The sequence below is a fragment of the Crocodylus siamensis genome, chromosome 12 (genome assembly GCF_052110815.1).
Source record: "Crocodylus siamensis isolate JL-2025a chromosome 12, ASM5211081v1, whole genome shotgun sequence".
NCBI classification, from domain to species: Eukaryota; Metazoa; Chordata; order Crocodylia; family Crocodylidae; genus Crocodylus; species Crocodylus siamensis.
The window spans coordinates 22,871,532-22,883,962 of NC_143406.1; the positions used below are offsets into that span (position 1 = coordinate 22,871,532).

The 12,431-nt window shown below is 42.8% G+C and overlaps 1 protein-coding gene across 4 annotated transcripts in view; it reads right to left on the reverse strand.

Annotated features, from left to right (window-relative positions):
• The window catches only part of ADCY9 (adenylate cyclase 9), a 190,364-nt gene that overhangs the window by 75,907 nt on the left and 102,026 nt on the right, over positions 1–12,431 (reverse strand). For all 4 annotated transcript variants that reach the window (XM_090023387.1, XM_090023386.1, XM_090023389.1 and 1 more), the window contains exon 2: positions 5,774–5,946. In XM_090023387.1, the coding sequence (XP_089879513.1) occupies positions 5,774–5,946 (173 nt within the window). The remainder of the gene's footprint in view (positions 1–5,773; positions 5,947–12,431) is intronic.

Here is a 12,431-nt window from a genome sequence, read left to right on the forward strand (position 1 = left end):
AGTCCCCCCAGCAGTCTTCAGTTCCCTTCATGGCCCTCATAACAAGCATGTCCCTCAAGTCTCTCTACCTTGGATGACAATGTAGTCCAAGAGGTGCCAGTGCTCCAACCTCGGATGTCTCCACATCGTCTTGAGCTGGTCTTTCTGGCGGAAGACAGTGTTTGTCACAATCAGGCCGTGTTGGGTGCACTTGGTCAGGAGCAGGATACCGTTGGCATTGGCCTTCCCCATGCCAATCTTGCTGATAGTTCTGCTCCAGATTTCATGGTCATGTCCAACCCAGGCGTTGAAGTCACCCAGGAGAATGATCTACTCATCCCTGGGGATGGAGGCAAGGGTGTTGTTAAGATCAGAGTAGAACCTTTCCTTGACTTCCTCATTGGAATCCAGAGTCGGAGCATATGTGCTGATGACAGTGGTGCGTTGGTTTCGGCTAAGGTGCAGGCAAAGGGTCATCAGCCTTTCACTGACACCCAAAGGGAAATCGGGGAGCACGTCAGCAATCTTGCTCCTAACAGCTAGTTTTATCACCTTGTGGTGGAGAGGCTTGCGTATTCCAATAACTCTGAGAGCAATGCTGTCCAGAGCCCACACTCCTGGTAGGGCCACCCATGGTGGTAAAGTCGAGGGGAAAGTTCCAGACAAAGAATGATCCAAGAAGTCCTCAATGGCAGAGCAGACAGAGGAAGGCTCTACCCCCAGTGGCTGCTGAGGCGGAAGAAAGCTGCAACTGAGAAGTGGCTTCAGTCGTTGTGGTTCACTATACCACTGAACCCAGCCATCAACCGCCAAGACTATGTGTACCTGACTGCACACCAGAGTCCCCACACTAAATATGCCATGCATGGGCTTCCATCAGGTCCAAAAGCCCTGTGGCGATGGAGGATTGGCGACAGGAGCATGGCTGTAATACCTGAAGGCCCCCAGCCAAGAATCTGCACACAGGTGGCAGATGCACGATGGTCGTCAAGCACTTATGTCAGGATGGGGTGTCCTTTGGCAGCTACGTCTGCGACTGAGCAGTTACGTCTGTGACTGAGGATGCCCTCTGCTCACCCAGATGGGGAAGAGACTAGAAAAGGTGCCCCAAAATAGGCTGTCCTGTCTCTTCTGGCTGGGAAAATGCACCCAGCGGGATCACCATTCCTGTGGTCGAAATAAGAAAAAGCTAAACTTCGGAACCTGGAATGTGAGAACACTCACTGACAACCCAAAGAGTGATCACCCAGAAAGACGAACTGCCATTGTGGCTCGGGAGCTAGTAAGGCACAACACTGACATCACTGCTCTCAAAGACACCTGGCTCACCAGGGAGGGACAACTGAGGGAGGTCAGCAGAGGGTACACCTTCTTCTGGAAAGGCAAACCAGACTGCGACCCCCGTATCCGCAGAGTCAGTGTTCATTGGTGGTCCCTTGAAGTCAAGGATAAGGTCCATCAGGTTTGATGGGTCCTCAGGTGACTGAAGTGCCCGATTCTAGATGAACATGTTATTTGGTAATGGGGGCATGTTCCTGCACAGAGGAGTGGGATTCACAGCCCTAGGTTGGTCTCCTTCTCCTTCCTCCATCACTGCCATTCTGCCTCAGTACCAAGTCATTGGCCCTTGAAGTAGCACACGCCTTGGTAGACCAGGTAGTGCCATGCCAAATGGTCAGCAGGTTGCTCCTCCCAGCCATTGGTGTTGATGTCTCCGTGCTTGACCGTGAGCATGTCTTCGTACTGTTTCCTTTGGCTGCCTTTGAGCATTGGCCAACGGAGAGCTGGGAGAAGAGAATCTGCCGAGGGAGGTGGTTCTCAGATATCCAGATGTAGTGGCCTGTTCATCGGAGTTCATTTCTCAAGAGCAAAGCTTCGATGAGAAGGTCCCTAATAATTATGAGAATTATTAGAGAATGGAAAAAACCTGGAGACAGAAATGACTGGATTATTTACTTCAGAAAGAAGATAACTTTGGGGACAGAAAAAATGACACAACAAAAGTAAAAAAAAAGATTTATATTTCAGAGAAGACAAATCAGGAGTTGTATTCTCATCTTACAAGAAAGAGACATTAAATGAAATTGGAATTTCAAGATTGGTTAAAAAAGGAAATAAGTTTTCCACACGGTAAAATTAGACTGTGGATGCCATTAAGGCCAAAATTTAGCAACATTCAAGACAGTTTATTTCAAGTTTATATGGATGTTTATGTGGAAATCAAAGTTATCAAGTTCTAACAGTTAATATTAAACACATTTTGGAATACAAAATCTCATGTTTCTCATTTTAAGAATAAGGACTGCTATTGAGAATTAGGATGTGTTACTGTGGACACAGGAGAGGTTTCAAAATTTTTGGAAATCTTTCTTCTTGGGTCCACTCATTTTCGTTGCATCACATGCCCACTTCAGGGCCTGCGTTAACCTATTTTCAGGATGTTCTAATTATCTTGGATGTTTCTATATCAATATTATAGATACAATGTCAAAGGCTGTAAAAGAGATTATTACAAACAGACCAACAAGCCCTATCCCCTCCAAGATTGTTAGACAATAAGCTTATCAACTGAAATTTGTTAATGCTGAAATTTTAAAAAGTAACACCCTCTACTTACTCTTGCTAATAACCAACTGAAATCCTCACAAACAGTCAGTGCCTGGGGCTAGATTAGAAGAGAAAACCACAAAAGGGGAGCATAATCTTTTGCAAACAGAAAGAAGTTTATCTGCAGTGTATGTACATAGACAAGTCAGTGCCATGGTTGTAATTACTTATTCTAGATATTCACAAATAACCAGCCAGTGTGTGGGCCAGACACAATGAATAATAAATTAATGTTTTTCCCAGAACAACAGAGCAGGCATAACCACATACTAATTTAAGTCTTTGGTGATTATAACGCTTCTACAGTAGATTATGATTTCTAATAATAGCAAAAGAATAAGACTGCCAAATATGGCGATTGCCAAAATACATATTGTATTTACTCGAAACCAAGATGAGGGATTTATCCCAATCAGCATGAGGGAGGGGAGGGGAGGGGAGGGAAGATGGAAGCCTCATTTTGTATTTGGGTACCAGACTGGGGTAGGTGGTAGCTCAGCTCTGGCTTTGGCCTCAGGCTTGGGGCTGAAGCTGAGCTGTCACCTGCCTTAAAGCCAGAATGGCTCATTTGTGAGGAAAGGGAATGTGCCTGGCAAGATGTGCAGGTGAGCATAGGGTGGTAGTAGGGAACCTACAGCCTTCCCCACTACCCCTTACCCCCTGTGCTTGCAGTAGCAGCAGGAGTAGTTAAATTGTTGTGTGTGTGTGTGTGTGTACATGTGTATCTCTGTGTGTGTTTAAACTCTAAAGCCTACTAGGGTCTGGCTGGCAAAAAAAAAAAAAAAAATCAATTGCTTGCCTTTTTGGTTTTTTTTAAAGGAGAGAATTATCACTGTTTGAATACCCTGATTGTAGTTGAAAACTGCTGAACAAATCTATCCTATCTCCAATCACAATTAGCCTTTGACCAGAGAACTGACAAGTAACACATTCAAAAGAGAGTTAGGGAATGTCTTATGCTTGAAACTGCTTGTGGATATTGTAAATTAAGTGATACCCAACAACTGTTGTGTAAGTAGTGCATACACAAAGCACAGTTATCTCATGACTAAGGTAATCTGACTTAATCTCACTGCATTTTCACAGAACTGTAATGTTTCTAAGCAAGCATGTCAAAATTTAAGTATCCAGTAACAGTGACCCCAGAATATTAGATGGAGTGGAGGTAACCAAGACAACCCAGGTAGCAAACAAGGCAGTGTGGGCTTTGGACAGACTTTGAAGGGGTCCAGCAACTGTTCCAGGATGGGGATGCATCCACTTATCTTTTTTTTTTAATGTGCATTTATCTGCAAAGTATAATTCTTAACAAAAAAATTCTGTTTGTGGATGCAAATCACTTTGATGTGAAATAATAAAAATGAATCTTCAACCAATTTCAAGTACCAGCAAGTCCCTAACACTGGTACACTTTTCTCCCAAAATGAGACTTCATTGCAGAGTCTGATAGCAACTAGGCACAAGTACTTTCCCTAAGACTTGAAGCTCATTCTTATGGATCAGCTTAGCCCTGTTTCTTTTTACCATACTCTCATTGTCAGTTAAGTACTCGGAAAGTTTAGCTGCCCCGATTAGCATTTTCTCATCTCCTCGCAAGTGAAGCAGCTTCAGTTTTTGCTCCATTTAATTTGGGCTTCTCTGACCATCTTTACTTGCAGACAGTAGCACAACACAACTGGGTCAGTAGCATATTTTAAAGCTAACCATACAAACTGAATACTACCTGTCTGGTAATTAGATGACCGATGTTCAGGGATCCAGGTTTTCCATTTCCCATGGAAAAACAGAATAAAATGAGGATTTCCCTCCTTATTGGAGTAAAAGGTGGATTTCTCATTTTAGCAGAAAAACCCACAAATTTTACAGTTTTGCAGCAAGCCCTCTTCAGGCTGGCAGAGTTCCAGCCTGTAGGGGGTTAGAGGGAGCAGGAGGAGGGCGGTCAGGCAGGGCGCACCATGTGCACATACATTCACATGGCTCCAGGCAGCCTAGAAAAGCAGCTCCTGTAGGTAAGTGTGGCGGAGGGGGAGGGAGGGAAGAAACTGATATTGCCCTGGCGATACATCCCAACTGCATGGCAGCAGTGAGGGGCACAACCTCATGCCATTGCCTTAACTGCAAGGTAGCACAGCAAGCAGCTTTACTGTGTGCCTGCTGTTCCCTGGCATGCCAGGTTGAGCCCACTGGGCTGTGGAGGCCCTGGGGGAGGGCAGCAGATTGGGAGCTAGAGCCTGCAACCCATGCTCACTCTCACTCCTGCTCTGCACACATATCTGGGGGGTGCAGATAGCCCCCTTTCCCCAGGAGTGCACGTTGCAGTGGAGAGTCGTCCCTCCCACCTGAGCCCGCAGCAGGGGAGAGGTGGGCTCCGCTTCTCTGCAACAGACACCACCTCCTGCCAGGGCCAGGGGGAGCAGGGTGAGGGGTACCAGCAAGGCTGCGGGGGCTATGAGTGAGGCCTTTTATTTTAATCATGGATTTGGGGGGTTTTATTAGAGAATTTGTGAGTTTTTAATCAGAGAATTCATGATTTTTTAAAAGGGAAAACAAGGATCCCTGCTGATGTTTCATTTTGCTTTTTATTTGGTCCTTTTTTAGTCATAAATTATGTTATATATAAGAACTTACTCAAAACATGATTTTTTTTTCATGGAAGCCACAATTTGAGGTGGTTTTTGTGAAAAGTGGCATACTCCACGATTTTCAGCAGAATTGGTGGGGGGGTGGGGGGAACAAACTTACTGAAAATATGTTGGCTACCAGTAGACGCCAGCAGTTCTCACAGCCACTGACACACAGAAAGGGAGCCAAGATGGTGGCTGCGACCTCCAACCTCTATGGCTGACTGACCAAGAGGACTGCCCAATCAGTGGAGGGGGGTGGAACCACATGAATGGCAGCCCCCATGGCCAATCATCAGTGAGGGGTGGGGTCTCCACTAGGGGTACACAGCCATTCAGCAGCACGGGTGGGCCTTGCTGTGAAAAACCATGAAAATGGTTGCAGGCACCGCAATCAGGCCACAAAATTGCCTGCCTGCTTCCTTGATTTTGGTAGGTCCCCAGTTGTATATAAAAATAAACAAGCAAACAAGCAGCAACTCTTCCAAAAACCTGGCCAATAACTTTGTTAGATGACTAGGATTTTTCAAATATTTTTTTCAATTTTTTTTTTTTAATGGACTAACCTTTGTTTTTTGTGAGTGCCTGAGAGTCTTTGTCATGTCACCAATGCTCTCAACTGATGGCGCTGCCTGTACCTTGGTACCATCCCCTGACTCCAGGCCAGAAAGCAATGCTTGTGCACAACTGCAATGGGGCTCCTTGACTTTCTGACCAGATATCAGGTAAGTCTTCAACCCTAAAGAAAAAATGGTACAATCAGAACAGTAGAAAGCCACTTAATGATCAGCTTTGTGTTTCTTACATATGAAATATAGAAAATAGATATTCTAGATGAATATTACAATTCAGAAATATATAAAAAATAGCTAACTTCAGTTGAATACAAAACTCAAGAACATGGATAACATTAACATTAAGAAGTTACCAATTAGAATTGTCTATTGTATTTGGAAATGGAAGATGCATTGTTTAGGATTGTTCAACAACCACTGTGCAGTTTATGGAAAACTGCACATTCCTGAAAATTGTTCTACTCTCCTGTGAATGGGATTGGAGTCATGAACTTCAACATTCTAATCTCACTTTGGACATTCACACCCTCAGTGGTCCTTAACATGTTATACCCTGAATTTTAACTTGCTGACAAGTAGCAGTTCCACTGATATTTACATCTCTCAAGGATGTATTACACATTGACCTAAAAATCAGATTATTGATCTTAACCTCCCTTCCTGCATCTATGCAGCAGAGATAATTTGTACATTGCATACCCACAGACCAGGGGTAGGTAAATTCTGGCCCACAGGCCAAATCCAGCCTGCTGGGCCATTCTATCCAGCCCACAGGTCCCCTAAAAAATTTAGTAAATTAGTATTTATTTGTTCCTGGCTGCCTGTCAAAGATGAAAGGAGCCAGGGGCAGTAGGACCCAGGGGGAGCCAGCAGGACCAAGCAGCCCAGTCCCACCCCACCTCCAGCCAATTCCCTGCCCTCACACTGCTCCAGCACCAAGTGGCTCCCAATTGCATCAATGGACTGCAGGAGCACAGGGCTATGCCAGTATCGAGGGGGCGGGGGGAGAGAGGATTGTAGGGAGGGGCAGCGTGTGTGTGTGTGTGTGTGTGTGTGTGTGTGTGTAAGGAGGGGCAGAGTGTGTGTGTGTGTGTAAGGAGGGACAGAGTATGTGTGTATGTTCGTAGAGTGAGATCCACACACACACCCCACCATACACATGCAACCCCCACTGCCACAGATGCACACCCCACACCCACACCTCCCAGCCACCCTCCCCCCACACACAACCTCCCATAAACCCCATACCCAACCAAACACCACAGCCACACATCCTCAGTCCCCCACAAACCTATACCCTCTACAATATACAAGAGTGAGACTTCATTTTAAGCGATTATATACAATCACCTCTACTATACAAACACAAAAAGACAAAAATATATTTTAAATCAATTAATGAATGTTGTAGATGTTTGCTTTTTAGAATATAATTTGGCATTTTTCTGATTCTGAGATGGCAAGTCCCCTTGCTGAAAGGAGTACTTCAGGGGGCAAGGGGAGGGATTGGGGGAGGGACTTCCAGTCGTAAGATGGCAACCAGCGGGCAGGGCACCTGTGAAGGGGCAGGGCTACCCATGAGGCCCTCGACAGCTTGCCAAAACTTGGTAAGCAGCCCTCCACCCAAAATAATTACCCACCACTGCCACAGGCATATCATAAGGGTTAATTTATGCTATTATTGCTCTGAAAAGGTGAAGTGGTAAATAAATGCTAGAAATTTTAGAGAGGTACAGTTGAATTATAATTAAAGAAGTGTAACACTGGTAAATAATAAATATTATATGTATATTTTTGCAATCATAAAATGATTTGAGACATAGTGGGTGGGATACAAGATCAAACAAAGTCTGGCAAATCCTAGCTTGGCATTGTGAAAAATTAACCAGATCTTAAGCATCCATTTAGAAAAGGAGACCTGAAGACCTAAGTGGTTTATCCTATTCTTAATGTTGTTTATTTTCTCAATATAAAAGTTATGACATTCAAGAACATTCTCTAGGCAAGAAGACACAGACAGATGCAAAAGCACTGGAAGTTTACTCTTTGCTGTGACACTTATTTCCAATGGCTTTCCTTCACCTTTTTATAGCAGTATTTTACAATGTAATACATAATAATGTATTATATTTTGTTGTATTGGTGTCTCTTTTGCTGTGTAGCCTCGGAGCTCTTAGACAATATTTTTGTATATGTGTTTGGTAAACACAATTATCTCCACTTTGACTTCTGGGCCAGGAGGGGCTTGTATTATGGTAATTGGAAATTTGTTTAAAAAAGCAGTTTCCACATTCTCCACAACCTTTAACCGCACTGGATTGTGGCTCCTCCACCCTTCATACTTCCTATACGTGGCAAACCATATTAACCAAAAGCAGGTTTTTGCATTTTGCATTAAGAAGTTCTCACATATGGCTCTGTCTCATGTTTTAGTTCTAGTTTGTTAAAATAACTAATTATTGGCACCAAAAAGAAAACTCTAGTTATAAAAGGCACATCTTACTACCTCCTTTATTCCCTCAACCCCTGCCACACACAGTAAACAAGAGCATAACTCAAAATATTTCATACCAAGAACAGACACACTAATACCCCCATTCTGAAAATATATACATAGATATTTTTGTTATTATTATTACTGTTATTAATAAAAGTAATATAAGCAGAGGTGTTCATGTATTAAAACTAAGCACATTTCAAGGATCAAAGCTTAAGAAATTAAAATGAGAACAATTCTTGTCATTTTTTTAAAAAAATTAACAAAAATGCTTTTAAATTTTGAATCTTTGTAACACTTTCCTAAATAACCTTTTCCACTTATCTATTTTTTTGTTTTTATTTGCTATTATATCTCTGCTATCCTGACAAAATTATATTTGCTTTACTACAGTTTGTTGTGATTATATTTGAAAATGAAGCAAGGTAGCTTCTGTGGTCAGTCTAATGAAAGATTTTTTTAAATAAAAGAGGACAACATTGTTCAATAATCTTCTGAAATTAGTTTATTATTTCTGATAACTGATGGTTAAATTGTTGTAAATCTGCCAAGTTTATCATTTTCCCCTTTCATTTACCATTGTAATAGGTTACTAAATACATTTTATCAATAATTATTTTGTCTGGGTCAAAAACATATATATATTTTTTCTAGGTAACCTATCTATCAGACCACACCACAGCAGGCTAGGTATTGCAGCAGTATTACAGTCAATCTGCTAACAACAGAGGGCAGACTGTTTTAGGTAGAAGACAGCTAATATTTGGTGAAATATTTGTATACCTTGCTGCAAAACAATATGAATCCAAAAATCACAGTAAAGAGAACTGTATGGAATACATTCTCACATTTATAAGGGAAACCATACTTTTTGCTCACTTTAAATAAAAAGTGCTTTAATTTGTTCTGTTCATTTCCTCTCCAACAGATTTATTCTAATTAAGTATTTAAAATACCACCCTTTGAATTCCGCTTTTCAGTGAGAAGCTACATTGCCAAACTTTATCCTGCAGCTTACTTCATCTTTTACTGTGAAAGTAAAATCACTTCAATGAGACCTCTCTGGGGCATCAAATATTTGTGAATTTGCTAATCCCATCAGCAGAGATCCTGTATTTGAATGAAAAATACCCTTAATTTATATACTAAATTATACCCTGATTATAAGATGACCCCCAGTAATTAGGTGCTATACATGGAAAATGTATAAATCTGTTATAATTTTCCAGGTATAAAATCTAATTATTAGCTGTTTGCCTTAAATTTGTGCTCCTCCGACTGCTACAGCAGGGAAAATTAATAAGGGGGGTCAGGTAGTCCTTTGCTTTCTGCTTCCGCATAACTTTTTCCCTTAGCAACCCCTTTCTTCTCTCATTACTCTCAGCCCCCCCGCCGTTCCCCCCAAAAAAGGATCTATGTGCTAATTAGCCTCCACTTATGACTGGAACTGAGTGTTTTTGCCACAAGTCCTGGGATACTCCAAAAATGTATACACAGATGAGGCACAGGGCACAGATACACCACGGCAACCCGGTCTGGGGCTTCACCTCTCGGAGGGCGGGACCACACTTATCATATGTGCCAAGCTAAGGGAGGGGCTGACACAGGGAGCTTTGGCATGCAATGTTGTGGCTCACCATGACATGAAAGAGTTGGCAGTGAAAAGGACTGTGCTTAATGGGCACAACTATATATCTTATTCAGATAGGCTATATTAACCTATCTTGTGGTAGGTTCCAATCAGCATTTCTGGCACTGGGGGAGGGTGTCAGAGCTTGTTCTAGCCTCTCCAAGTGTTGGCCTGGTACTGGAGTACCTCCAGGCCTGGTGTTTACTCCCTCTTGGGAGAGCAATTGCCCTTATTTATTTTTTAAGTGCAGTTATTCATCCTGTTTGTGAGATTCAGGACACTTCAGCAATTTGATGTATGCCTTTCCCTATATAGGGAGTGTGAAAACCATGGCCACCCCGTAGATGGCAGAAGATAGTTAAATTCTTAATCTCATCTGAACTCTTTCACAGTTTCATAGATGTTGGGGGCTGGAAGGGACCTTACAGATCATCAGGTCCAGCCCCCTGCACTTGGGCAGGAAAGACTGCTGGGATCAGATGGCCCCAGCAAGATGGGCATCAAGATGCTTTTTGAAGATTGCCAGGGTGGGTGACTGTATCACCTCTGTGGGGAGCCTGTTCCAGACCCTTGACTCTCAACTTAAAAAGACACACACACACACACACACACACACACAAAGTTTCTAGCAGCATGTTTACTCCAAGTGGACCATATCTTCTATAGTCATGCTCAATGTTGGCTGCATTTAATCAACTGTCTGTAATCAACTTTACAGACAGACTAACAGAAGGCAGTATTCTGAAGGATAGCCAACATGGCTTCATTATAGGCAGCTCATGTTAGACCAACCTCATTTCCTTTAATGATCAGTTAACTCACCACCTGGATAGGGGAAATGAGTTTGATATCATATACTTGGACTTCAAAAAGGCCTTTGACCTGGTCTCCCACAATGTCTTCACAGTAAAATTGGGAAAATGCAGCCTCGACTACTTTACTCTCTGGTGGCTAGGTAACTGGCTCTTGTGCTAGCACCCACAGAGCATTGTTTGATGGAACTGAGTCATCATGGCAGAAGGTGACCAGTGGCATCCCTCAGGGTTCAGTACTCAGACCAGTGCTTTTCAACATGTTCATCAACAATTTGGATTCCAGTATTAAGAGGGAAGTGGCAAATTTCAATGACAACACCAAACTATGAGGGAGTGTGGTCATGCTTGAAGACAGGCTGGCAATATAGGTGGACCTCAGCCTGATGTCATTTCAAACGGAGAAAGGTACAATGTTCCATCTGAGGAGAAATAATCCACAACACTTACAGGCTTGGCAGTGCTATGCTTGCCAGCATCACATCTGAATGAGACCTGGGTGTTTGTAAACAACAAAATGAACATGAGCCACCAACATGATGCTGTAGATGGCAGAACTAGTCAAACACTGGCAAGTATCTACCAAGGCATCTCGAGCACAGCTAAGAATGGCATCCTCCTGCTCTACTCAGCCTTGATGAGACTGCATCCAGTTCTGGGTGCTACACTTCAAGAAGAATGGGGAGAAGCTCAAGAGAGTCCAAAGGAGGGCCACGCACATGATTAGAGGCCTAGAGATCAGGTCGAGAGGCTGAAAGACTTGGGACTGTTCAGCCTGGAGAAAAGAAAACTGAGAGGAGACTTGGTGGCAGCCTATAAGTATATCAGGGGTGTACTTCAAGACTGGGGGGCATCTATTCACCAAGGCCCCTGAGAAGAAGACTAAAAATAATGGGAACAAACTGACTGAAGATTGCTTCAGGCTAGACATAAGGAAAAACTTTTTAAGTTGAGAGTCAAGGGTCTGGAACAGGCTCCCCACAGAGGTGATACAGTCACCCACCCTGGCAATCTTCAAAAAGCATCTTGATGCCCATCTTGCTGGGGCCATCTGATCCCAGCAGTCTTTCCTGCCCAAGTGCAGGGGGCTGGACCTGATGATCTGTAAGGTCCCTTCCAGCCCCCAACATCTATGAAACTGTGAAAGAGTTCAGATGAGATTAAGAATTTAACTATCTTCTGCCATCTACGGGGTGGCCATGGTTTTCACACTCCCTATATAGGGAAAGGCATACATCAAATTGCTGAAGTGTCCTGAATCTCACAAACAGGATGAATAACTGCACTTAAAAACAGATGACATTCTTTATCTGAATATAAGGGAATCAATAAGCAAAAAACTGTCATGGCTGAAGGTACATGCAATTACTACCAGAAAAACTTATGGACTGAAAAATATGAAGAAAATTTCTTCATAATCTCAACAGAAGATCCTGCACAACCAGTCAGCCTCTATGTGGGAAACATCTGGCTTAACTACATTGTCAAGGGGTGTGTCTGACTATTTGCACATACCTTAATTATTCTACTCACTGTCCGAAAAGCAGATAAAAATACTTCAGAAAACTAAAGGAAACTGCCTATTTTCAAAGCTTTGAGTTCTTAAATAGAAGATTTATTACTATTTCTTCAATAAAAAGGAATATACTCTATACCCATGCTTAGACCAATACCCTTTCACACACCAGGAGCAGGAAAAGGAAGGTGAAA